The sequence below is a fragment of the Nannobrachium achirus genome (assembly GCF_963921795.1).
Source record: "Nannobrachium achirus genome assembly, chromosome: 13".
Taxonomy (NCBI): domain Eukaryota; kingdom Metazoa; phylum Chordata; class Actinopteri; order Myctophiformes; family Myctophidae; genus Nannobrachium; species Nannobrachium achirus.
The window spans coordinates 25,731,314-25,758,644 of record NC_137833.1 but is presented as its reverse complement, the minus strand read 5'-3'; the positions used below and the strand labels follow the sequence as shown (position 1 = coordinate 25,758,644).

The following is a 27,331-nucleotide window of genomic DNA, read 5'->3' as shown; positions in this document are numbered from 1 at the left end:
GTGACCGTCAGCCATTTAATTACAGCGAGCTGTGATTTACCTAATTTAAATAAATAAATAAACATATGAAAAACACCCCAATAAACAAATACCTATATTCAAATGAGGTGCTGTGCTAGGAGAGCTCCGTGAGCATACAGAATGGAGCAGGAGATGGGATTTCACGGGCGGGGAAAAAAGCTAATATAAGGGGTGGCTGGACGTGGACACACGTGCACGTGGCGCGCCGGGCGTGTGTGTGTGCGCACTTTACAAAGTTGACACTCACTTATTATAACTAGACGGAAAACGTAGTGCAGAATGAGTCGTGAGACATGTGGATGTGTGTGTATTTTGTAGGGGGCTGTGTGATTGGTTATATACTGTTTTCCTGTCTGGCATTCAAAACTAATTCTCTGTTCTGAGGATGGTGTAGCACATTCATTCCCAACTTTTCTGGGGAAAGGACCCCCAAATAGCTATAGCCTCTGCGGTGTGTGTACTGTCTGGTTCAACGTGTTAAACATACAGTAGTGAACGGGGGTGGACTCTTAGAGAAGTATAAAGACATGGATTATATATGGATTATATATCATCATACCAGTATTGTTGCTTATTAAAGATTGTGTTCAAATTACCTGTGGTGTAAAATGGTTGTATTTTTGTCTTCTGAAAAGTGAGCTCCCAATTCACCTTCACATACAGTATAGAATCTGCAACACTGTCATTTCTCCATTGAATTTTTTTGGTATTGAAAACCTCTTTGCAGATGTATAATGTGTGCATTGCCTGTGAATGTAACATGAAAAAAATGGCAACCCTAACAAACAAACACCCTTGTGTGTTCTAACGTTCATAATAATAGAAAAACTGGCTCACCTTAGGGGAGGACGAGGCCAGCTCTCTCCCCACTAAGGCTGCTACTGGGCTGGGTCCGCCTGGCTGGGCCTGGCGAGCCCTGTCAGGGCCAGAGCCAGGCTTGGAGGCCTGGGGACCGGGGCTGGGACAGGGGCTGGGAGCCGTGATGACGGGGGGCTGCGGAGCTCTCCTCTTCTGGATGGAGGCGGGGCTGTCCAAGGAGGGAGCGCCCGCCGAGGACTGGACCGGGCTGGACGTCCTCGGCTCGTAGAAAGGATTTGACCTGAGGAGAGGAGACACAACGCTGGTTACAGGTGGTAAAAGTATCAATACTGCAATATAGAAACACTGTTGTAATAGTCCGGAATTCAAAATGTACTTGAGTACAAATACAAAAGTATTGGTATCAAAATGTACTTAAAGTAACAAAAGTAGAAAGTACTCATTATGCAGAATGTCCCATTAGGGTACGGTCACACCAAACTACCTATGAGAGTGGATTCCCGATTCCGCAAAAGCGGTTTCCTGCCAGTAGAGGATTTCTACAAAAAACACTCCATTCTCATTGAAAAGCAATGGGTGGAATTGGGAATCCACTCTCATGTAGTTTTCAAATGCATAAAAATATTTTGAAAATAGCCGATCTACAAGCTCACAATGCGTCGCATCGTGTTATACATAGCTTGTACATCGGCCATTTGAACTAATTGTAGTGGAGTAAAAGAAGTACAATATCTGCCTCCGAGATGTAGTGTAGTAGAAGTAAAAGTATTGGAAAATGGAAAAACTCAAGTAAAGTACAAATACCTCAAAATTGTACAAGGGTTTACCACGCAAGTCCTATCTGTCGTACAACGAATAGAGAAAATAGCCAAAGCCAATTCCAATCTAGATTGGGAATTTTCTGAATTTGGGTTAAAAAACACATTTTGTGAACAGAATCTCAATCAAAATGACAATTAGCAGCTTTATGTGTATGATTATAATCTTATGGATTTCGACAGTACATTAACATTATAAATGTATATAATATTAAATAGGTTAGTTCTCTTGCTTTGGGGGGGAAACTAAATTAATTGGTGAGATCGGTGCATTTGAATGTAAAACAACAAGACAGGTTAGGTAACGCTAGACACAGGTGCACTGAGGTCAACCCCTACTGACCTCATATCCTGAGTGACCAGGTTAGACTACTGACAGACACACACACACAAATCTTATCTCCTTATCTTTACACAGGCATGTTTGGGGGGCTGGAAGTGAGGGCGACTGCCGCAGGACATTCACTCAACATGCAACAAACTCTGCACTAAGAGAGAGAAAGAAAGAGAGAAAGAAAGAAAGAGAGAGAGAGCAAGAGAGAGAGAGACAGAGAGAAAGAAATAGACGTCTTCTGCTACACACTTTGTTTAGTCCATAGACAAGACGCCCACAGAGAGAAAGAGAGAGAGAGAGAGAAAGTGTGTGTGTGAGTGTGAGTGTGAGTGTGTGTGTGTGTGTGTGTGTGTGTGTGTGTGTGTGTGTGTGTGTGTGTTTGTAGAGAGAGTGTATTTAGCTAAATACCCCTCACTGTAAAGATGCTCAAGAGAGTTGCGGGAGAGGGAGAGAGAGCGAGAGCGAGAGAGAGAGTGACATTAGGAGGGACAAGACATCCTGATTGACTAGGTACCTGGCTGACAGATGGGGTTAGGACCACTCAGTGTCTTTCTGACCTCTGGTCCGCAGCCAGTCTGGGTGGGGGGTGGGGGGGGCATTGGGCTTTAGCAGACCATCACAGGCTACATGTGAATAGAACCCAGTCAAAACACTGGGCTGGCCTCTTGAACCTACTATTCGACAGAGCAATGTGCTTGTAAGGACTGAGAATAAATAAACACAGCAGCCACTAACCTGTCTGTCTGTCTGTATGCTGACAGGTTAGAGCAGTGGTTTCCAGACGTTTTGTGCCAAAGGAAGGCATGACAAAAAGGGAACGCTTATCAACTTTAACGATACTGCAAATCAGTGCGCATTCTGTGTGGTTATCACAAAAACACACAAGAAGCACTGAGTTAGACATCGTCTTTAGACAAACTGGGAACTGATTTGACTGTTTCTTTATTTTTTATTGTCTCACACAGACACTAGACTCAACAGAGTCAAAATCAAGGCTTTTGATTTTGTCTGGATGGCTTATTGGTTGAACCATGGCTTATTGGTACTGACCCACAATTTCTGGTTAGACCCTACATTTATCCTCAAACCAACATAGCAGCATCCAGGAATTGTTCATCTTGGCAGAGGTGTGGTGCTGAGTCAGCGAAAGAAGGTTGGAAGAAAGGAAACAGATGGCAATTAAATATAAAAGCGTAAGGAAGAGAGAAGGAAAGGATTGAAGGTAGATGGGAAGGGACCAGGGTATCTGCACATTTCCCAAGTACAAATTCAATACTTTTTAAGGCTTTTTAATACCTCTAAAATGACAAATTCAATACCATTACCGCGGCAAAGGAATTGAAAAATGTAAGGCCACATTCATAAATCAGAGACAAAGCAGTGTGTCCGTGAAAAGCTACCACATATACAGTAGGAATAATCAAATGCACATGCAAACCTGGCCAACCAATATTCTTATTCTGGTCTCTTCAACAATTATGTGGGCAAATATTGACCTTCACTGTAACTTTGACCTTTTAAATCCAAAAGAAAAACATCTCTCTCAATTAATTTTAGTAACAGCAATCTTAACAATTAACAATCTATACGCTGTATTTCATTTCTACCAGAGAGATCAGCGAGGATGGAGAGAGGGGGGAGAGGCCTGTCACAATTATTACATGGACACGATTTCCTTCATGACATGTGTCGTAGTTCAACTGCCTTATCAATTTCACCATCTATGGCTAAGATCTCCTCTCTTGTCCTTTGCCCAGCGTTTTTTCTTTCTTCATTAAGTGTTTATTAGATTATTACTAGCCGATATAACTGATCATTGGATTTAAAAAAATAATAATGTTGTCCTTCTGAAATACATGTAACAGGATATCTGCAGGTCTAGGCAAGACAGATTTAAGACCAATTTATCATTAACAAAAAGGCACAATATCTCAGATAGATTATAGGGGAAATGTTGTACCCATGTTTAACAAGTCCCACTATAAATCCTTTTCTATTGTTGGTAGTTGTTGGCTAATTTGGCAAAGATTTGTGTTAAAATGTACATTTTAGGCTATTAATAAACTAATTAATAAACTTAGGCATTAGAATTTCCAAATGTTTGTCAAGCTGACAGAAGGCAATGTGTGTACTGTCCCTTTAAAAGCCTATAGAGGGTTGCCATGTCTGCTTATTACAAGCTACTTTGGGCTTGTTCTTTTTAAATCTGAAGTTGCTTTAAGATATTGGAGGTCCTTTACAAGAAAATGCTTGAGAACCACTACTCTTGACAATATTCGACAATAAAGTTTGACTGAACTGCCTCAGTTGCCTAATTTGGACTTATTATTTTCATAGACCTGGTTGCTTGTTTCTCTCTCAGAAAGAGAACATGGCAACGCAGGGTAGATACATCGTTGTTTTGTTTGGAACTTAGCATGAACGCTAGCTGGCTGCACCACCATGGGCTGCACAGTGCACACATGTTGCTGTCACTATTAAATGCATTATCTAGCGCAATTTTCTGTCCAACAACCTGTGCATGTTTTTGGAGGTGCTTTGATAATAAGTTGGTCGTGTTAGCTCCGTTAGCTCCTTTTGTTGGCACAGCTAACAGTTTGGTGGCTGTCCTGTCTGTGTTCATTGGACTCTCCATAGTACGTCCAAACAGCACTGCGTTTTGTTTACAATCGAAACGGGTTGCGACGGTTCCACACATGCCATCCTGGCGACTGGCGAGTCTTTAGCTTACATAAATAACGACGACAATAACGCAACAACGAGCACCGAGTAGAGACGAGGGATTCTCTCTGTGTGAGACTGCTGTGTGAGCCGAGCGTGCGAGCACACACACACACACACACACACACACACACACACACACACACACACACACACACACACACACACACACACAGTGTGTGTCGCCACACACGCTCTGTGCTGTGTGTGCAGACAGCGCGTCTCAACCAGCGGCAGCGAGAGATGGATTACGTCGGACGGCAACCAGGAATAAAAAACTACAGAGTGAAACGCAACTAATAGTCTGTTGGCGACACGTTTATTCATTCTGCCCCAGATAAAATTCAATACCCCCACTCACACTATTCCATACTTTTTAAGACATTTTAAGGCCTTGAATTAGCAAAACTAAATTCAATACTTTTCAATGCTTTTCAAGATCCGCGGGTACCCTGGAAGCGGGGCCGGATATCCCCATAGGCAAGGGGGGGCATTGCCCCCCTAAATGCCCTGTCTGCCCCACCAAACAAGATGGCATGAAAAAATAAAAATGTTTTTTCTTTTTTCTTTTTTTATATTATGCTACAGCTGTCGCACCACCAAAACCAACACCATTTCATTATATATACATTTTAAAAACTCTGATCGCCAATGCCATCTCTCTCCCTCTCTCTGCACCTCAAAATAAGTAAAACAAATAATAATGTTCCAGGCCAGCAGCTCCGCCCTGATATGCGTTGATGCGTAGGAGGAACAGCAGTAAGTCTCGCACGCACCACTTCTGGTTGACAACTAACTTTAATTTTGTCCAGGCTGTCCAGCGAATTAAGAAGGAACTAATCGAGAGAACAGTTTGTTTTTTAGTTGTGCTTGCAGCTTGTTTCACTATAACTTCTGTTCTCTTTCTCTGACTCTTTCGGTCAATATGCGTCGATTTCTGGTTTCTAAACCTCGCGACGCGAGTATAGCACTGCTGCTACGGCTCCAGTCAGTCCAGAGGCAGGCTCCGAGCCGTCGTCGACTCGGGGTACAGCTGCTCCTCAACCCGACCCAAACCCTAACCCCCAATTAAGTTCCACAAGCACGGCAACACCAGCTGAAAGCGTCGCCGTTCGCAACGCAGCAGCGGTCGCCGATAACAGCACATAATTGCAAATAGGAAGCTTTTTCTTCTTTCTATGCACCTGCCTGGCTACAGGTTTGCTCTACTGTTTGTAAATTAGAATGACAAATTACTGTATCAAGTTGACCATAGCCATAGCTGAATGACATCTCACTGCTCCTGGTTCTTACAGGATGGGTAAAACGCAGAGGATACGTTTCAACTATGTGCAAAACCATAGGAGAAGTAGTTCAGTAAAGTTCCTTGTGTAGTTCAGTAAAGTTCCTTGTAGTTAATGAACTCCCACTTTGTGGCACTCTGGAAAGCTCACATGATGAACAGGAATTCTCTGCAGGACTCTTCTTGAAAATGGTTGCAAAGGACCCCACGTTTAATGAAATTAACAAATACATCCCACAATATGCAGGGGCGTGTACAGACGTTTTGAGGAGGGGGTGCTCAAGTGAAAAATATGCAGGGGCGTGCACAGACATTTTGAGGAGGGGGTGCTCAAGTGAAAAAAAGGGCACCTTGTGAATGAAAGCAAGCAAGCAGCATGTAAAGACTCAGCACATCTGTGGGTGTATTTACCACTTGCACAAATAATGCCATATAGTCCCTTCGAGTTGAGAGTGACATGAGTCCTTTTTTTTCCTAATTCATTTCATTCAGCAGTTTGTTTTGTCTCTCCAGCAGAGTTTCTAGTGTCTCTCTACTCTGGAAGAGAGGTTATACATGAACTCTGCGGCCTCACTGAAGCACCAACCACCCTGACAAGCTAAATATTGCCTCAATCAGTGGTTCTCAAACTTTGTCATGTCAAGGACCCCCTAAATGATATGTATTTGGCCACAGACCCCATCTCAAAATATTTTGTTCCAGGGACCCCCAGAAGCAAAGATTTTAGTTCATTTGGGTTGCCTCAAGCTAGATGCCTAATAGATACAGTACATGCTGCTTTGCTTTGTTTCAGGGTAGAGGACAGACAAAAGGCAACACCTGGTCCTCTCTGTTTGTATTGTGTGTTATAGGTATAAGAGTGCCAAAATGCATAGGTTTTTATGCATTTCGGGCGTTATGACCCCTACAAAAAATTTCGCCCGCGCCGCAAGTCGCCCCTCTGGCATTTCTTCATGCCCCACCTACTACTAAAGCTTAGATCCGGCCCTGCCTGGAAGGGACGGATTGATGGAAAGTGAGAGTGAAGGAGTGAAGAGAAGAGAAGGTAGGGCAGGGTAGACAAGGTGAAGGAATGCAGCGAAAACAACAGCCTCCTTGTATGTTGAAAGATCTGCCTCGTCACTCTGCTGGGGGTGAGGGTTCAGAGCACACAGTAAAACCCCCAAGTGCTAATTTAACCACATGAACCATTGAGTCCCTATTTGAATCAGAATCAGATGTTGGGGCAAATATTCAGTAACAATAGCAGACCTACAAGTTCACATTGTGTTGTAGTGTAGATAGATCGTGGATCGGATATTGTCAGCCAAGACCATTCCCTACACCAGTAGAGGGAAAGAAATAAGCAAGTTAACTTGCTATAACCAAGTTAACTTGTTAACTTTACTTGACAGCACTGGAAATGTGGGTCTCTAATGTACCTCAATATGAAACCAGAAGTTTAAATGGAAATTCAGTGAATCAGTGAGCAAAAATGAGCGAGAAAGAAAGAAAGAAGAGGGCTTTCTGAGGGCTAGAGGGGTGTGGAGCCTGAATGCTGTTTTTATGCTTCAATCTTCTTCAATAAATTGTCAACACTTCACCCTGGGCCTGAGTGGATATTAATATTTTCAGATATTAACTCATTTACTGCCTATGACAAGTATTACGAGTTATATAAGTTTGTCCGTTGCGCCTATGACGAGTATGACGACCTGCAATATGCTGTAATAGCAATAAAACAATTAAAGTATGATCGCCGATCCGCCATTATTTTCTCTCTATCCACGGCTTTCCAACGCCCCATAGTGCATTGCGCAGACGTTGTACAGAGCTTCCGGCGCCGCAGCCGAGTGTGATTTACAAGCTCACAACGGGCTGCATCTGCGACGCAACGTGAGCTTGTATGTCTGCTGTTAAACCGGAAGTGTGGTCCAAATAATCTCCAGTAAACTCCCGCGGAAAGAGGTGGATAGAGCTGCACTATCCATAGAAACTGGATACGGATGTTCCCAGGCCGGAAACAGGGGGTGGGACAACCCCCTGTATCCTCTCTCCGAAAACGCATTCACTTCCTCGTTACGCAACATACACGAGGCATACAGACGCTGTCACTATGGATAATGGAGGGCTGTTGTTTTTTGTTTCTTTATCACGGCTGGATCGTAGAGCGAACACGATCCGTGAACCGCCGTGCACGATGTGCACGCACACACCCACGTTAAAGGTAAACAAAATGCTGTCAGTTTGTCGCAAAAGAAGGGGGGTCAAAATCGCAGTCAATTAGTTTTTCCATGATAGAACCCTACTCAGAGCCGTTTCTGGGCCCATGCACACACCCACGTTAAAGGTAAACAAAATGCTGTCAGTTTGTCGCAAAAGAAGGGGGGTCAAAATCGCAGTCAATTCGTTTTTCCATGATAGAACCCTACTCAGAGCCGTTTCTGGGCCCATGGGGGCCCTAAGCATGATTCTGCTATAGGGCCTTCCTGCAGGCGCAAGCGTAGCGAGCGCCCGCGAAAAAATAATCACGAGATTTCGCATCGCGATTTCGGTTTGAAAACGATTAACCATAGAGCAGTAGTTCTTTTCTGCTGAGGAGGGGGCGGTGGGGGGCCTTTTTGGTCGGCGGGGCCCTACGCAGAGTGCGTAGTCTGCGTATACGGCCCGCCGGCGCTGACCCTACTGGCCTTGCCGTGTCTGGTCTCTCGCCCATGTACTATTGAAATGTAAATGTGTTACACAGATCGGCTTTTACGTGCTTAGTCATGCATTCTGTCCATTTTGCGTGAAAATAGAAGAAAAATGTAGGTGCCCTTCCTCCCTCATTACTCACTCATCCAATTCATCCTCTTCATTGCGGGAGGTGTCAGCGTACAGGTATTTGCTCATGTCCACTGGCCGAACGCCTTTCCTCTGCCTGGGTCTGGGAGGCTCGGGGTCAGCCTGGTTCTGTCCTGGGTCAGGGTCAGGGTCAGGGTCGGGGTCGGGATCAGGATCGGGATCTGCGTCGTCAAACGGGTTCCCCGGGACAGCATCTGTTTGGGTCTCTGGTTCGTCTGGGTCGCTGAAAGGGTTGGAGAAGTCGTGATCGTAGTACGAGTCCTCGTCGACCGGCTGGCGTAGGATGGCCTGGGTGCTGGGTTCTGATGGTAACAAGAGAGTACTGTATATGAGACTAATAAACTAGGGCTGCAACAATCCATTTTTTGCAACAATCTATTCTTTTCTTAGTGATTATTTTCACTTTTTTATTTCGTTAACATTTCACCTTTAACACCCAAGGAGCCAAACTCGTTCAGTAACGAGTTAAGGCCACTAGGTGTCACCATGCCAAAAGGAGTTGTCTCGTCCCTGAACGAGACAACGAAGGGTTAACTGTACGTGCAGCTGCCTGCCCTCTGAATGACCCGAGTCCATACGTCACCCCGTAGCAGAGAGAGAGAGAGGGAGAGAGGAAAAAAAGGCACGAGCTGGTTGCATTGTTTTCTTTTCTACTCTGAAACATAAAAAGGGCTTTAACTCTGAATGAGGTGAAAAGAACGGCAGGGAAGCAGAGATCTGATTGTTTTCACGGCGACACTATAACGCGATGGTCGGCTCCCGTTTGGATTTTAGTTTGGACGAAGCTTCCGAGGCTCTTCAAAATAAAGCGTGAGTGAACGGCGGCAGCAGCAACAGCTAGAAATGTTATAAACCTGAGCAGCCCATGTGTTAATGGCATGCCCAAAGTAGCTCTTTTTTATTAATACAAATTTAAAACAAATTCCTGTTGCTATATATACTGTACATAGCAACATCTGAAATGACACAGACACTTTCCTGGCTTTAAAAGGTATAACAGTACACATTAATGTGTATTACAGTACATGTACAGTATGTAGTACAGTCATTTTTGAAACGAATATTTAAGTTTTTCAGATTTTTTTCTATGAAAGCCAAAGGTGTAAGCTATCAAATAGTATTGGAATTTTGTTTCTAGCTGCCAAGTAGTATGTTTTCCAGAAAAACAGTGGGTCATTTTCAAATCGGACTTAGGTCTTTAAGGCTTTTTTCAAATCGGACTTAGGCCTAAATGGGTTAATGGGAAAACACAATATTCCATCTTAAATAGCTTGAGAGAGAACACATTCAGATGATATGCCTGTATAAAAAACAACTGAGGGGTACACACACTGGCCCTGATTATAAGGTAAATAAAAAAAGCAAACATGCCATCAGGTGAGGGCTACAGGTTTAATGATGACGTGTCATTGCTATGTGTCAATGATCAATCATTTGTTTTGTCCTGTTTTGCAGGATGTCATCATCCTCAAAAGTCGGGATTAATCCCTTTTACAAAGCAGATCCACACTCACCTAAGCACTACCGAATGCAAAACTTGCTATCTCTTCACTGAGCGACATAAGTTTGACTATCAACAGATCGATCAAATAGGGTGATAAGTAATATCTGACCTTTAACTCCTGATTAAGTGCTGGTTGTAATCTTGGCAATTGAATATCTATAGCTCCTATCGTTCCATTGTTGAGTCGCGCTGGATAAAAACATCACCTAAATACTCAACACAAAATGTGTAAACGCAATAGCAAGACTTTTAATCCTAAAAGCTGTCAGCTTTCATCTTGCTATCTGAACCAACGTCACGTGTACAGTACCTTCTTCGTCGGGGTCGCCAAACGGGTTGAGGTCGTTTGGGTCGTCATCGGGGTCTTCAAAGGGATTGTTGGTCATGGCGAGGGGCGTGTCCGGATCCTCGTCCTCCAGGAAGTTCAGCTTACTGATCAGCTCTGTCGACCACAGGTTCCCAAAATGGAAAACAAAAATTGCAAGATGGGGAACAAGAATAAAGTTAAAAAAATAACTACAGAGGGAATAATCAACATCAAGGTAATGGCCACCGTCACAACTACAACCCCACAATGGAGAGATTAGGGGGAGAAAAAAAAAATCAACAGGGAAAACATCCACAAAATGAAACAAACCAAACAATATACCAAAACCTCTGCCTGTTGGAGTGAACCACACACGTAAAAGCTTGAGTTCCAACAGCTCGAACCACCCTGAGCTCCACTACCGTCTCAGTCAACTGGACGTCCCACTGAGGCATTCTGGGAAATGTCTTTTAGCAAGGGGGGTGGAGTGACCGGGCAGGAGGTTACCGTTGGAGACAGCGAGGGAGTTGCTATGGTGATCCTAGCAGGCCGGTCCAAGATTCACTCACTTCATCTTCGGCGTTGTTGCTGTAACCCGGCTCGCACATTGCCAGGGTGTGTGTGTGTGACTTCAAAAAAGAATGTGACGTGTGTGTGTGTGTGTGTGTGTGTGTGTGTGTGTGTGTGTGTGTGTGTGTGTGTCAAAGAGAATGCCAAGATGTGTTGCTGTGAGCAATACTTGAGAATCTGTGCACAGGCAGCGAGCAATGTGTACAGTATGTGCGTGTGCATGTCCTCCTCACATGTAGGCATGTGAGGAGGAGATGTGAAGTGGTTTTAGGTGATAAGAGCTGTGACATTTCTCCTGGCCTCTTAAAATGACACATTCATCTTCCATACAGGGCATTGATGCAAGCCCAAGTGCATGCGAGTGTGTCAAATGGTGTGTCCAATTACATTATATGTGTCAAAATTAACCAACCAACATCAATTGTTTTCATCAGTAACCCAGTTGTCCAGTGTATGATAATATGAATCAATCAATAGAAAGCTACATAAAATAATACCTTAACCAATTAAGACCTGAAAAATCAAGCACCTAGGTACATGTTTTTGACCGCGGACCGCCAACTTAAAGGGATAGTTCTTCAAACACAAAATGACTTTTTGTTTTTGTCACATTCACAAGGCATTTGTTATTTGTGGGTGAACTATCCCTTAACTTTCTTAATTTCAGTTTCCATCTGACAAACATTTCCTAGTTTGGTTCACTACCAACTGCAGAAGAACAAAAGGGTGGACTTTGGGGCTGGCTGAATGGATAAGAGGGAAAAGTGGGCATACGGAAGGGAGACAGGATGACAGCCCAACCAATGTGTACAACTATTACATCACCACCAGGTGGGCCATGTCACAACATGTACTGGGATTAACCGTATGACCAAGACCACAAGACCACAGCACAATCACAACACCAATGTCTCTGACACACAGAGAGAGAGAGACAGAGAGACAGAGAGAGAGAGAGACCAGAGAAAGTCAAAGAGAGACTGATAAGGAGAATAGTTTATGTTTATATTAAACATTGCATTTCACTCTAAACATTCTGAATTGCATTCTGAATTGTCGGAAATCTGACAATGTGATGTTGAACCCCCCCCCCATATTCTCTGACCAGTTTGGTTCCCCGACCCCATGTAGTGTGCTCTATTGTTTCAGATTGCTAATCAACGACTGTCTGCGTTTAATGTATTGGGAGTCTCTTGACAGTATTGTTCTCTGTAAATATCCATGTGTGAAGTTTGTCTCAGTCTGCCAGAGGTGTTAGGGCCTTGGTCCGGCCTCTCTGGGGTTGTGGGAGGAACTTGACACAGTATATGAGATGGTGTTTTTACTGTATGCGAGAGAGCTCTCACGAATAAAACCAAGAACGTTGTACTTCTTTCTCCTCAACTGCGTGATTATTTTCAGACTAAAAGGAGGAAATTCCTATCTATCAATGGTTCCCTGACCGCGGACTCAATATATCTGGTGCGCTGCTGTGGACGTGGTTCTTCTACACCCAGCAACTGCTCAGATTGACGAGTAAAAGAACTACGGCGAAAATTCGGTTAAGTATTGGTTTTATTCGTTAAAATAGGTTAATTTGAACAATTGGCTATAAAATTATAATACATTAGAAGTGGAGATCTGATGTAGTATATTTTGAATTAATTCTGCTTAATATGTACTAAATTTTAAAACATACTTAAAACATTTATAGTTTATTTTATATTTATAGTTTTAATTTGCCAGAGTGCAAAAGTTAAGGAGTCAATAGTAGACAACTTGAAGTCAAGTTGTATTTATGTCTAAATAGTTCAGGAAGATGGGCCTACCGGGTTCTATTTAGGATGTCCTGTCTATAGTCTTGTCTTGTTATAAATGTTTGTCTTTAATTAGCCACCTTGAAAGTCAGTTGGTATTTATGTTATAAATGTTTGTCTTTAACTCATTGGCCGCCATTTTAACATTGACTGTTTGGCTCCCCTGCCATTTTGTTTAATGAAAAAATTGATATATTTTTTTTATATTGACATTTTTCCTAAATTCTGTATTCTGTATTTTGTGTCATACAGGACCTGAATTGAAACAGGACCACCTCTAGTCTCACCAAAAAATAAAACAAATAAATAAAAAGCTTTTTTTTCTATAGTTGCAGCCATCTCAAAATAGCCATTTTTGACCAAAATCCAGCTATAATTGAAACAACTGGAAATATTGACCTTTTTGTGATCGATCGCTTTTCAAGTGGATAACTCACTTGATATTTGTCTTTATGGCTTCAGGCATTATCAGATAAGTGTACTAATGTAATTATGTAATAGGATTTCTTTTTTTTTTTTTTTTCTGTTTAGAAAAATGCAGAGAAACATATTTTTATTGGCTATGTCTGACCATACACTCAGCAATTTCACATATATACTACTGTATATTGCAGTATTTATGTGAGCATTTATGTGAGCCCCCACTTGGGGGCGCTTTCTCTCTGTCTCTATGTGTCTGTTTTCGGTCTCGGATGGGTTTTGATCTGTACAGGTGCACACACACAAATAGACATCAAAGGGGGCATGAGTCTTTTTTCTAACATGTCCTAGAATGTGAAAATAGCAGATCTACAAGCTCTACAAGCTCAACACATCGCTCTGTGACACATTGAGAGCTTGTAGAGCTTGTAGATCTGCTATTTTCACATTCTAGGACATGTTAGAAAAATGTCTCCCCCTGCCCCTAAAAAAATCCTCTGCACTGCCCTGCTAAACAGCTCCTCTGCGTCTTTGCTCGTTAGTAATCAACACTAGTTGATCTCTTGCTTTTTTGGAGGAGCGTGGTGGGGGAGCGTGGGAGTTTTGGTGGTGGTCCACGACCACCACCCTTGAGAAGTGTTGGCTGGAGACCAGGCAGGGTAGTGAGAGGACGGACCCCCTTTCAGGGACCACTTCACTTGTCTCTGAATCAACTGGATCGCGTCGTGTGAACTTTATGTAATCGGGCAGTTTTATTGATTGATTTTGTAAGAGTTGATTATCGTGTTCCCACTGCTCTGCTGAGCGAAGCGTTGAGCCCGCGGACCCCCCAGGGACCCCCTTTTGCAAAGGACCGCCTGTTGACAATGGCCTGCTTGGCTGCTTGTGGACCATTACAAAACAATATATTATAGCCTGGATATATGGATTATACAGTAACCTGTGGATACTAATCAACCATCATCATTCTCAGGTATGTTTTAGAAGCATTTATATGGCGAATTGGCGATAATTTTTTTGTGTCTTGAGAGAGAGAGAGAGAGAGAGACAGATCTCTGAATCAGAGACTCTGATAGCACTATTTCTTTATGGGACTGTGTGCTGATTAGGACAGGGGGACCACTGAAACAGACAGTGGTCGTGGACCACCAGCCAGCTAAGAGATGTGCACACGTGCACACACACACACACACACACACACACACACACACACACACACACAGCTGTTTTTTTCTTCTCTTTTTTTTCGGCTGCCAGCCTTTTGAGCTCAAATGCGTCTTTTGCCAATTAACTGTGGTTGGGGAGATTTATACATTTGTATTGCAATTTGTACATTATTACAGTCTTTTTTTCAAACACACTTACTTTGATGTGTGATATTTTAGGTTCCCTTTAAGATAAAAGGCTCAGAATTTGTCACGAGCAGGGGGAGAATGTAATTAAACATTACATTATATAAAAGCTAATTCTCTGGACTATCGGGCCTGGCGGGGAGCGACATTGGGATTTTCTCGGGACTATCGGGGGAGGCGGCCAATGAGTTAATTAGCCACCTTGAAAGTCAGTTGGTATTTATGTTTTACATGTTTGTCTTTAATTAGCCACCTTGAAAGTCAGTTGGTATTTATGTGTAAATTTGATTTCATATTTCAGTACGACAAGCAAGCTAATTGATGATATTATCTGGGTAACTATTCGGTGTGTGGAAGGCACGATATAATGCGGCTTGGATAAAACGAAGCGGCGATATAAAAGGCACCATTTACCATTATTTACCAACTATTTAATATAAGATGTCAAAAACAAGATTGTTGCCTGTTTTATGTTTCAATATTTTGTCTTTTACTAGCCAACTTGAAGTCAGTTGGTATTAATAAGTGTTGTCTTGTTTTATATGTTATATGTACACTATTTGAGGGACCAACTTTGGGCTTAGTTTTTAAGGTTTCTGGCATGGGGACGCCCGGCAGAAACCGTTTAGGCTACAGGTCATTGGTGAATTGTTTGCAATCCTCTTTAACCGTTTACACGTCAGACTTTTAGTCTGTCATTTAATCTGTGTTTCTTCTCCAGGTATTTGTATAAAAAGGGGTTGGAGGCTGTCTAATGTAACAATTATTTTAATGTCCCAATTTCCTTCAGGGTATGCTTGCAGTTTTAATGTGAATTTATATTTGTGTCACTCCTCCTAAGATGTGTGTTGTGAGTGACTAACGAGTGACTAACGACTAACTACTAATTCTAACTAACTACTAATTCTAACTGTACTTGGCATGCGCGTCGGATGTTTTCATATTATTTGTCCAGTAAAAGGGAATGGCAGATCTTCAAGGACTCAACACCAAGGGTCTGTCAAGAAGGTGCATTTGGGCCATGGTAAACGTATCAATGGTTTGTATCACACATTTGAGGGGTTGCTGAGAATGTTGTGAAAAGAGGTATGCGAGAAAAATACAAATGTTTAAAAAGAAAAAACGGGGGATAAGGGGAATTTATATGTTTCTGTTCAAACATTGTATTTTTCTCTAATCGTACTGCAATAATTTCTTGATCACCTCTTGCCGTGAATTATTTAAACATTATTTAGACATGTGCATGTTATAGCCTACTATATGAATCTGTATATTGACTAAGCTACTGTATAAGCCTACCGCACATGTCCAATCCGGATGTGATTTAATTTGTTTTGAACAAAACCTTGGTAAAAATAAAACGTGATGATGTGACTTGTACTAACTATTCTATTTCCTTTTCAGATATGGTGTGTTAGCTTCCTGGTTACTGGATTCATGAAGGACTACCAGAGACGAAACTGTAATTAGCCTACTCTACACCACAGAAGGATGAAGTGACAAGGCAACCGCCGCCATTCTGCTCTCCCCAGTTCTTCCTCTCTGCAAAGCTGAGTGATCCCGGAGGGTTTTTCATCATAACATGCGACACAGATGCTGCTTCCCTGTCACTGAACATTCAATTAACGATGGAGAAATGGACTGGGCTATTTTCTCAACCCCAAATACTTGAACAGACAGTGCAACTAACTTCCCCTGAACAACTGGAAAGGATCTGACCTCCAACTCTGGAAGTCGGTTCGGAGAAACGACCAAGCTTGTGTTATAAAATGTAAATAATTGTCCACGTATGAGTCATGGCCAAATGGTATAATGGATCCGCCCCATATATAGTCCTGAGTTTCCTAAAAAAGAGGTTTCCTCAGTTCACATGATTCACAGGTTTAGGAGAGAGAATGTTTTGTATACTTGTGTTTCCGTTGTTGCAAATTGATTATGTACGCAAGTGAAATACAAGTGTTTAAAATAAACAAATGTGGGATTGATAAGGAGAATAGTTTATGTTTATATTAAACATTGCATTTCACTCTAAACATTCTGAATTGCATTCTGAATTGTCGGAAATCTGACAATGTGATGTTGAACCCCCCCCCCATATTCTCTGACCAGTTTGGTTCCCCGACCCCATGTAGTGTGCTCTATTGTTTCAGATTGCTAATCAACGACTGTCTGCGTTTAATGTATTGGGAGTCTCTTGACAGTATTGTTCTCTGTAAATATCCATGTGTGAAGTTTGTCTCAGTCTGCCAGAGGTGTTAGGGCCTTGGTCCGGCCTCTCTGGGGTTGTGGGAGGAACTTGACACAGTATATGAGATGGTGTTTTTACTGTATGCGAGAGAGCTCTCACGAATAAAACCAAGAACGTTGTACTTCTTTCTCCTCAACTGCGTGATTATTTTCAGACTAAAAGGAGGAAATTCCTATCTATCAGAGACAGACAGATATTGTAAGGTGTAAGGGAAAGTGAGAAAGACTCTGAAAGAATAGAATGTGAAAAAGTTAAAATCAGAATAGGAGACAGCTATGAAATAAAATGAGTAGTTAAAAACAGAATAGGGAGAAAGGGGAGATAGCTGAAGGGATGAAATGAGAGCACAACGAGAGACAATGGAGAGTGTCTGAAGTGTCGGTGAAAGGGAAGGAGCGACGAAAGAAAGGTGAAAAGGAAACCTTGGGAGGAAGCGGCAGGCTTAGCGCACGCTTTGCGTGCTCGCTTTAGGACATCATCATCATCATCATCATCCCCAATGTGTAAGCAGCTGAGGGCATTCAACTGGTTTACAATCTCTGTAAACGACAGGGCCACACAGGAAGGGAGGAAGGTAGAGTAGGAGTGAGCACAGCAAAATAACACAATCCCCAAAGAGAGATTCACACTCACACACACACACACACACACACACGCACATTCATAATATGTGTGGGTACATAATATGAAGGCCCAAATGGAAACTCCTGTTGCACATCATATGATTTCATGCATGGGCGTATAGAACGTACCTGTATGCATGTACAATATACATACACATGTTGTGTATATATATACACACACACACACACACACACACACACACACACACACACACACACACACACACACACACACACACACACACACACACACACACACACACACACACACACACACACACACACACACACACACACACACACACACAGTAAGTAGTTCAACTTTCCTAGTACATTCTTAAGTTAGCATTAGTTCTGTTATTGGTATTAGCATTGGTATTCAAGTATTGAAAATATGCTGCAAAAAAGTTGGTGGTTCCAGCTTGTAGTCCGAGGTCTGCCCTGTAGTTATTCCTGCTGTCACTCCAGTGTGGCTGCTCAAGGACTATAACATAACATGGTAATTGTAATGGTCTGCAAATGCAAGCTATGAAGCTGAAGAGATCTCTTCTCTTCCAAGCTGCCTATCTGACAAACACCTGTCAACTCGGACATAGCGAAGAGAAGGGTTTGTTTACAGAGCAACCTAGATGACATTTTGAGGCTCTTTCTGGGTATAATTAATTATGATTAAGATATTGTCTGTCATTCTATTGCTTAAATGAGAAGCCTACAAGTGCGTTTCTCGAATGGACAGACCGAAACCTGGCACCTTAACGATTTATATGCCAACCCCTGAGTCCATTTGACAGCACTAGCCTCGATGCTAACGAGTGGAACCCATCAAGATCTTTGCCAGACGTTACGTCACGACTTTCACAGCGTTGTTTAAGCCGGCAGCTGAGTGGTTTTAAGTATGTACTGTATCACACACATAAGAGCAACAAATAGAAAGTAAATATAAAGGCTGAAAGGAAGCATGTACAGTACTGTACATCACATAATAGACCATGTATATACAGTGTGATATACTGTGCATAGTATATCACACACAGAGATAGCTAGGGTGGCTAGGTCAATAGCAGCAAAAGGGAGGGAAACAATAATCGGGGGGGGGAGGGAGTTGTCATAGCTTGAGCTGGGGCTTTGGAGCACCTTCCTTGCATCTGACACATATGGTGAGTGGAGCATAGCTGTAGGCACCCAATTCATACATATAGATTCACAAGGTATATACATATAGATGAGCCCAACAGCGAAACAGAGAAAGGAAAAAAAAGAACACAAGAGAGGCGTTATGTGAAGTGTGTGCTTTGAAGAGCTGAATTAAGCCAAGCGGCACAAAGTGGGATTCAAACATTAGAGCACAGTATGAAAACTCTGTTTTTGGATGGCTGAATGGGAGAAGGCAAGCCACCGTTAACCCAACAACATGTGTGTGTGTGTGTGTGTGTGTGTGTGTGTGTGTGTGTGTGTGTGTGTGTGTGTGTGTGTGTGTGCAACAGTAGGCTAAATCAAACACACACTCAGATGAAGTTGCATATGAATCAAGGAAGATAATAACCTGTAACACTGGAAATTAATGTTATAATGATCATACGCTCAATAAGCACTTGCACATTCGTTAATTAACCACTTAACTCCTACAGTATATACTTAATTGACCCTGGTCCCCCAGGGCTCTATAATTGGACTGCTCCTCGTTTCTCTCTACACCAAATCAAAATGTTAACCCAAGAATAGGGACACTAGGGTAAATGTGGTTAGAGGTGAAAGAATGAACGAAAGATACACGCACGGCGCACGCGCAAAAAGTAGTATTGTAAAATATGAATTAATTAACTTCCTTGGCACTGTCAACCTAGTTGTATCTTAGTGGCAAAGCCAGTTAGGTCAAGGTTCTCTTTATTTGTGTCCCACAGGAGCAATGTCCCTGTACACCCAATGTCTTTTCCCATGGTATCCGACCTAACAGCTCACAACAACGCATTGCGACACGTTGTGAGCTTGAAGACTGTATTTTCGGTTAATGTTCCCACAAGAATATGGATGCTAGGGGTTCAAGAGGTTAGTACACACCTACCACACACTGTAGGTACAGAACTACTCACTTCACCTGAACTTTGTAAGTCAGTCATCATCACGAGTCACGCATATTCCAAAAGGGGTTTCACCTGTAATCTTGGCTGCCTTCTCTTCCTGGTTGACCCTGTTCTCCTCCTCTTCATCGTTCTCCTCCTCAAAGTCATCCAGGTTGCCGATGTCCGCCTGCTTCATACTCATCAGGCTGGCTAGGCTCTGCATGTCCTCATCACTGACACACGCACACACACACACACACACACACACACACACACACACACACACACACACACACAGTACACACACACAAATAATTAACACCTGAAGCTCATTCTACAAAATGTCTTCTAAATACCAGTAAGACTCCCTAATCAGGAGATAAGCGACCGTCATGTTGCATACACAAACTTTAGAAAATCGTAGCCAATCAGGAGGGAATATGAGAAATGGGACAGGTCCATGTTGATGACATGACTTTAGAGATACTGTGTACCGCTTTGCGTGATTTTAGGCCAAAAGCTGTAGGAGCAGTGTCCAAAAATGTGTTTAGCTCAAATCGGCCTGATGGTGGCGCTAGAAGAGGGCCATGTGAGAAATCAGGGGTGGAGGTTGTGATTTGCCATCCAAGTAGTGTGTGTGCAAAGTTTGGCATCGATAGGGCCAACGGTGCCAGAGATAAGATCAGGGCAAAAGTGTGACGTGACTGACGGACAGCCGGTGGAGCTTTTTTGTGACCTGACGGTTGCAACTAGTTTCTTTGAAAAAAGTATGTTGCTATATCAGTGGTTCTAAAACATTTTCATGTCAAGGACCGCCACAATTATTTCTTTGGCAGCAGAATCCCATCTCAAAATATTTTGTTCCAGGGACCAACCAGAAGTAAAGATGAGTTAAAAATGTTTGTTTTAAAATAATAAAAAGATTTGCACAAATGTTAGATTTTTCAAAAATATCAGATCTAAAGTACAAGATTGTAGCGCGGCACAAAGTGAAGCGCTATGAGCTTGTATATCTGATTGATTTTTGAATAGCCAAAGTATAAAATAATGCTTTTTAGCTCAAATCCAAAATGACACAGAAAATACAGTATTAGCCTATAGTACAGTATGTATGGATATCAAACACTGAATCTACTGACCCGGATCAGTTTTGTACACATATTGTGTGTACACTTTCTTACCATGTAATGCAAAGGCAAAGGCAAAAGTGAACACGGCATGTTAGGTAGAGACTAGCCCTTACCCGTTCAAAGATATGAGCTCCGAAATGATGTGCAGTGTGTGGATTATGGGATGTGCACTGTGCACACAATATATGAGGGATGGAAAGTAACTTTAACTTGGTGCTTGCATGCTAATATGTAGGAGCATCAATGTAAATACCCGTTCCATTTAACGGCTACAGAGATACTGTGTACCGATCTGCATGATTTTGGACAACATCTGTAACAGGGCCAGAACCCCCCCCGCCCGCCCGCCTGCACACACACACACTCCCCCCCCCCCCCCCCCGTGTGTGTGTGTGTGTGTGTGTGTGTGTGTGTGTGTGTGTGTGTGGGTTTGTGTGTGATTGTGCATGGCCTGAACAACAGCGCCCCTCCCTTAACATGTGTGGTCACAAAAGGTACTGTAGGCTAAATAGATATAGATACACCATAAAAATGCTATTATACAGCATACGATTTGTGAAAGTGACAAACGGGCTTCACAGTTATGTCAGGTGTGTTCATATGCTGATGGTGATGCGATTTCAGATCAATTGCTCCAGCCACCGAGGAGAAACGCTGAGACAGACAGACACTCAGACATTCGCAAAATTATAGTATAGATAGCAAACCATGATGACAAATGACACATTGATATATGGTGGAGTGAAAGAATGAATGAATGAACATTAGAAACACACACACCTGCCCATGGCTACACATCACACCCAGGGATTAACACACCCACCCCATCCACCTTTTTACCTGTCTGTCTTTTTCTCTCCATCACCCTTTCCTCAGTGCTCCCTTCCCTCTGCCATCTGCCAGTTCTTTCATAGATGCCTTCTGTTCTGTCATTCCAGTTATTTTCAAAGCGGGGAGGGCCACGTCCTCAGCACAGACAATTTTAGATACACTACATAGCAAATTAAATGCACAGCTTAAGACTGTTGAATGTTATAGTATTGTTTAACCGCTGCTCTACAAGCTCACGTGTCCCGCTGCAACACGTTGTGAAACTTGTAGATTATTTTAGCTATATTCATTGTTTAAGCCACTTTGCAATCTATCCTCTATCCGTCTATCCTCTACTGAACCGCTATCCGTCCCTCCTCCACCCAACGTCTAATCATCCAGCCTTCATCCATCTTTTTTTTTGTCCACAATCCAGCATCAAGCGAACTGTATTCATTCTTTCTACATCCATCCATCCAATGTCTGTTCATTCATCTATTATACTCTATTTTCCCATTCAACATCAAGCCAAATGCCATTCCATCCATCCATCCTCCCGCCAACCAGCTATAGTCCATCCATCCTACATATTCAACTTTTCATTATTGCTCAACTTTGATGTTGTACTCTGTCGCATGCCTTTTCTATCACTCACTCCTCTCTTTCCTCACCCCCACTCCATCCTTCCATTACTCCCTCATGATAATTTCTGTATTCTCTTCTCTCTGTTCTTTGTGTTTAGCTTGCGTGTGCGTGCGTGCGCTCACGCGTGTGTGTGAGGCTCATTTGAGATGATGTGATGGAATTTGTTTGTGTGTGGCAGACATCATTCCCTCAAGGGTTAACAGGGGTTGCGCGCCATCGACCCGCAGCCCTCGGCACAACAAAGGCCTGGACTCGTCTAACGCTCTGCATGTGACTGCATGTGTGTGTCTGAGCGCGTTTGCCATGTGTGTAAAAGAAAGTTGTTACCATCAAAGGAGAATGTATGGGAATGACCAACAAACATTGTCTGTGTCTGTATGTCTCGGAGTGTGTGTGTGTGTGTGTGTGTGTGTGTGTGTGTGTGTGTGTGTGTGTGTGTGTGTGTGTGTGTGTGTGTGTGTGTGTGTGTGTGTGTGTGTGTGTGTGTGTGTGTGTGTGACTGAGAGTAAATGGAAATCGTTATGATCAAAGGAATAATAACTAACACTGAGCAAGTGTGTTTACATAAAAGGAACAAAGATCAATTGAACAAAGACAACTTTCCAGAGATTAGCTTCTGTTGTTTTCAAAGGAAGGCAATGTCACAACCAGCATAACTCTGTACTCCATTAAAAACAATATTTCTTTCCTAAAACTTTTGTATAGAAAAGAAATCTCAGAAAATAATAGATTTTAAATACTGTACATTTGAAAGTCATAGAAGCCCTGCCCTGGCATCCATTCAACACAAAGAATTCCACTAACTAGAACTTCAGGTGGCTTCGCAGCCCTCACATCTAGAGTTCGGGCCGCTACGCAGCCCTCACAGTTGCGTTGTACTGCGTAGTTGTGTACATGTAGTGAGTAAGGAAGGTGTTGGTTTGAGGTTTAAGCAATGAGTATGATGCATGTGGAAAATTGTGTATAAATGCATATGGACAGTTGTTGATGGAAATGAGATAGCATTTTGTTGTTAGATGTCATGGTTTATTGTCATGTTGGTATGCCATGTATTCTTGATTATTCAAATTCATTTAAAAAGTAATCAATGCGATAGAAATTAATTGATAGTTGCAACCCTTATGAAGATAATATTGAAAATGGCAACAGCTGGGGCGCCAGCTGGCCTAGCGGTCCGGGCGCATACCACATAGGCTCTGATGCCTGACTGTGTGCCACAGGTTCACCGACAACCTTTTCTGCGTGTCACTCCCCATCGCTCTCCCCATTTCCTGTCAGTCTACTGTCCTATCAATAAAGACACAAAAGCCCAAAAACGAATAGCAGACAGATGTACTTACGTGGCCTTGCCCTCCCTGAGAAAGATGCAGGACAGAGAGAACTGCAGGGTGGCCGACACCACCTTCTTGGACAGAGGTTTGAACTTGAGCTTGACGTCGGTCTGCGTGGGCATGGGGCTGGCATACTGCTTCATGTTGATGCTGCTGGTGGCCAGGGCCTTCCTGCGACCTGACGGAGACTCCTGGACGGAGCGAGGGAGGGATGAGAGAGAGAGAGAGAGGGAGAGAAAGGGAGGGAGCGGTTAACCATTAATTGCGATTGTATTTTTTTGGTGGTGTTTTGCTGTAGACTAGTGGTTCTCCAACATTTTCTTGTCACCCCTCAAATTGATATGATATGGTCTTCAGACCTAGCCTGGAACCAGACCAATCGGCCTGGGCAAAAAAACTTGCCCTTGGCGAATATGGGTCTGGCCCCCCGAATCCATTTCCTCTCCCCCCAAATTTGGGGGACCAATCAGGGCCCAGCATTGGTCTGGTCTAACCGTGTCCAGAGCCATTTTTTAACCCACCCCTTGGAAATTCTGCTCGCGAGTCCTGACTAATCTCTGATACGCAGTGAGGAATTAGTATGAGCAACGGCAGGCTACTTCATACTCCCACTTGAAAAGATTTTGTTCCAGGGACCCCCATAAGGGAAGATTTGTCAACATCTAACTATTAATCTAACAAATGTCTGATGTCTGTCTGATATGCCTGGACTGATATGCAAGGACTCTGTGGGTTCCTTTAGGAGGGTCTAAATTGACCATACAAGTCTGTAACTCCAACATTGTACAAATGGGGAAACCCAGGGAAACCTTACGTTTGCCAAGCGGCCGCTCCACCTCCTGGGCCACTGCTGACTGCAGGACATTTTATTCTGGCTTAAATGTTTAAATTGTTCCTCATTGTGCTGGGGACTCTGTGAAACTACCTCAAGGACCCCCTGGGGGTTCTCGGGCCCTATTTTGAGAACCACTGCTTTCGACACACTGCTATTGATGTCAATAAAACTAAATGTAGTGAGAGAACCAAAGGAACAAGAAGAGCCGACTTGCCCCCTAACTTTTTTGCACAATTTTGCTGTGTAATGCACCTTTTTAGAGAGCAACATCCCAAAGCAACATCAAACGTTGTTCTCGGTCCCTCATAACTTCCTTTGTCAGATCCCTGAGAAATTTCCCATCACAGTCCACACCAAGACCAGCTTTAGTCAACTACAAACACACGCGCACAGACACACACACGCGCACATGCGCGCGCACACACACACAGCTTCGGGGGCTAGCAATCAAATTGGAATTGGGAAACATGCCACAGACCAGTGATAAGAGAATCAGTGACATGGCACAGTGTGTGTGCATGTGCAGACGCTCATAGTAGAAGTGTGTGTGTGTGTGTGTGTGCGTGCACGAGCGATAGAGAGGGAGACAGAGAGAGAAAGCACTGCCCACAAGCCTTGTCAGTAAACTAAACAGTTGGAGACTTTTATTTAGGGTGGATGAGACACACACACACACACACACACACACACACACACACACACACACACACACACACACACACACACACACACACACACACACACACACACACACACACACACACACACACACACACACACACACACACACACACACACACACACACACACACACACACACACACACACACACACACACAGAGAGAGAGAGAGCTGGGGTGATGTATGCACCATGCTGACAGTGAATAGGAGATTGTCTCTTGTCGCTACTGCAACATTTTGTCTTTTTTCACTTGTACATCTTCATTTTCCAGAAGAAAAACAAACAGATGCACTGGGTTGGTTCATTCACCCAAAATGTCTCTTCATTGCCCATGAAGGATAAAAGGTAGGAAAAGCATAGCCTCACGTAGCCAGGCTTACTCATCTGCAAAGAGAAAAGCCTGGGCGCGATATGAGGCAGAGTGTTCTAGGAATTTTCCCGGAAGTTGTCTTTTTTCACAGTGCGGTGTTCCTGCAAACGTATTCCACCCTGGAAAAAAATCCCATCGGTTGCGCCCGCAATAAAATATATCCAATATCCAAACAAAAACATGGATTCGGACAACGTAACATCTATTAAAAGCAAGTTAAGAACTACAATCTATTTTTGTTTGTTTTGCTGGGGGATGTAAACAGACCTGCACCGCATGACGTTACTTCCCATAACGCAGCCCTTCCGCCACAACTTATGAGACAACTCACACAGCACAGCCCAGGGTGGGAAAAGCAGCAGTTGCAGCTTCAGTAGTGAAGTCACTCCCTCTCTCTTTATCTCCCTTTCTCTGTCACATCTCTCCATCTCTTTTTGTTGTCTCCATGTCTCTATTTGGACCTCAACAAAAACTGGCCTGTTGGTTTTACATAAACACACACTTGTGTTATATTGTACTTTTCTGCTGTGTATTGAGCCCTTAGGATCCAGGTTCCAATGCACAAAAGCTCACAAAGCTCTAGCTGGCTAGCTCCCTTCACACAATACACACACACCCAGGTGTGCATGGGAGATGAGATGATATACACTCTTTACATTGCCTGTTACCTGTTATGTCTTCTCTACCCATCACACACACACACACACACACACACACACACACACACACACACACACACACACACACACACACACACACACACACACACACACACACACACACACACACACACACACACACACACACACACACACACACACCCTCTGAGGCTCTCGTTCTCATTTTTCTGGTGCAGACTCAATCTCAGCCTTATCACTGAGGACCATGGGGCTTTATACACACACAACACGCGCACACACACAGTTATCAGTACAAACTGTTGACGCTGCTGTTAATATAGTGAGAAACCTGGCCAGGCAAACACAATGAGTGTCCACCAGATGAGCATCAGTTGAGGCTAAAACGTTGCTGAATGAATCAGCAGGCGTCAAGCCCAAATAAAGCTGCCTCTGTCTCTTATGTACGTCACAGTAAAATCCTCAGTGTTCATTTATCTCTCCTTTCTAACTCCAAGCATGTACATTACGACTGTCAAAGCCTGTCCATAGTATCTCCGAAATGTTCGGTGAGTTGCGATTTCCGACATGCAAAATTTCCGAACTCTCATTCGGTGTAATGCTTTTCAGAAGTCGCGAGTGACGTCATTTTGTAGTCGAACAGGACCTTTTGACCGAAAAGTTCGGGTTCGGTCAAAGTGTGGACAAGCCTTTACTCTGAGTACATTTGCACGTTTGTAACAGGCGGCGTAGAACCTCCGCTGGATTTGAGGCTGCATAGGGGAAGTCATTATCAGTATGCAGTTGTCCTTTGTATCAGGCCCTAGGTAAGTGTTGTTGATGTCCCTACATCAGCTCCACACTTGGAACAAAACCATCCCCACTGTGAATGGGTAAGCCACCAGCCTACGTAGGGGACCACCACGCACCGCTTGACTAGACCTCAGGTGACTCAACCAGCTGCAATGGTTCAAACCTGGCCGACTAGCGCAGATGTTCAATGATCAGCCAGCCTGTCGTTGCTGGATTTAATACATTGACATCGCTTTCTTGAGGTCCAGTCCATATTTGCATGTGCATATGTGTCACCACAGACCCAAAACAAACCCTTGACTAATTCATAGACTAAATACAATCATTTTCTGGAGCACCTTACTTAACGCCCAGATTATTCACCGTCTAATAAGCAAAACTGGAGATGGACACACCACCA

At 43.2% G+C, this 27,331-nt stretch overlaps 1 protein-coding gene across 5 annotated transcripts in view; it reads right to left on the bottom strand.

The window, feature by feature from the left end:
- ehbp1 (EH domain binding protein 1) overlaps positions 1-27,331 on the bottom strand; it is a 226,204-nt gene that overhangs the window by 133,815 nt on the left and 65,058 nt on the right. For all 5 annotated transcript variants that reach the window (XM_080740474.1, XM_080740475.1, XM_080740472.1 and 2 more), the window contains exons 6-10: positions 23,624-23,805; positions 19,792-19,931; positions 10,633-10,764; positions 8,811-9,120; positions 859-1,120 (exon numbers count right to left, since the gene is read on the bottom strand). In XM_080740474.1, coding sequence (XP_080596600.1) covers positions 859-1,120; positions 8,811-9,120; positions 10,633-10,764; positions 19,792-19,931; positions 23,624-23,805 — 1,026 coding nt within the window. The remainder of the gene's footprint in view (positions 1-858; positions 1,121-8,810; positions 9,121-10,632; positions 10,765-19,791; positions 19,932-23,623; positions 23,806-27,331) is intronic.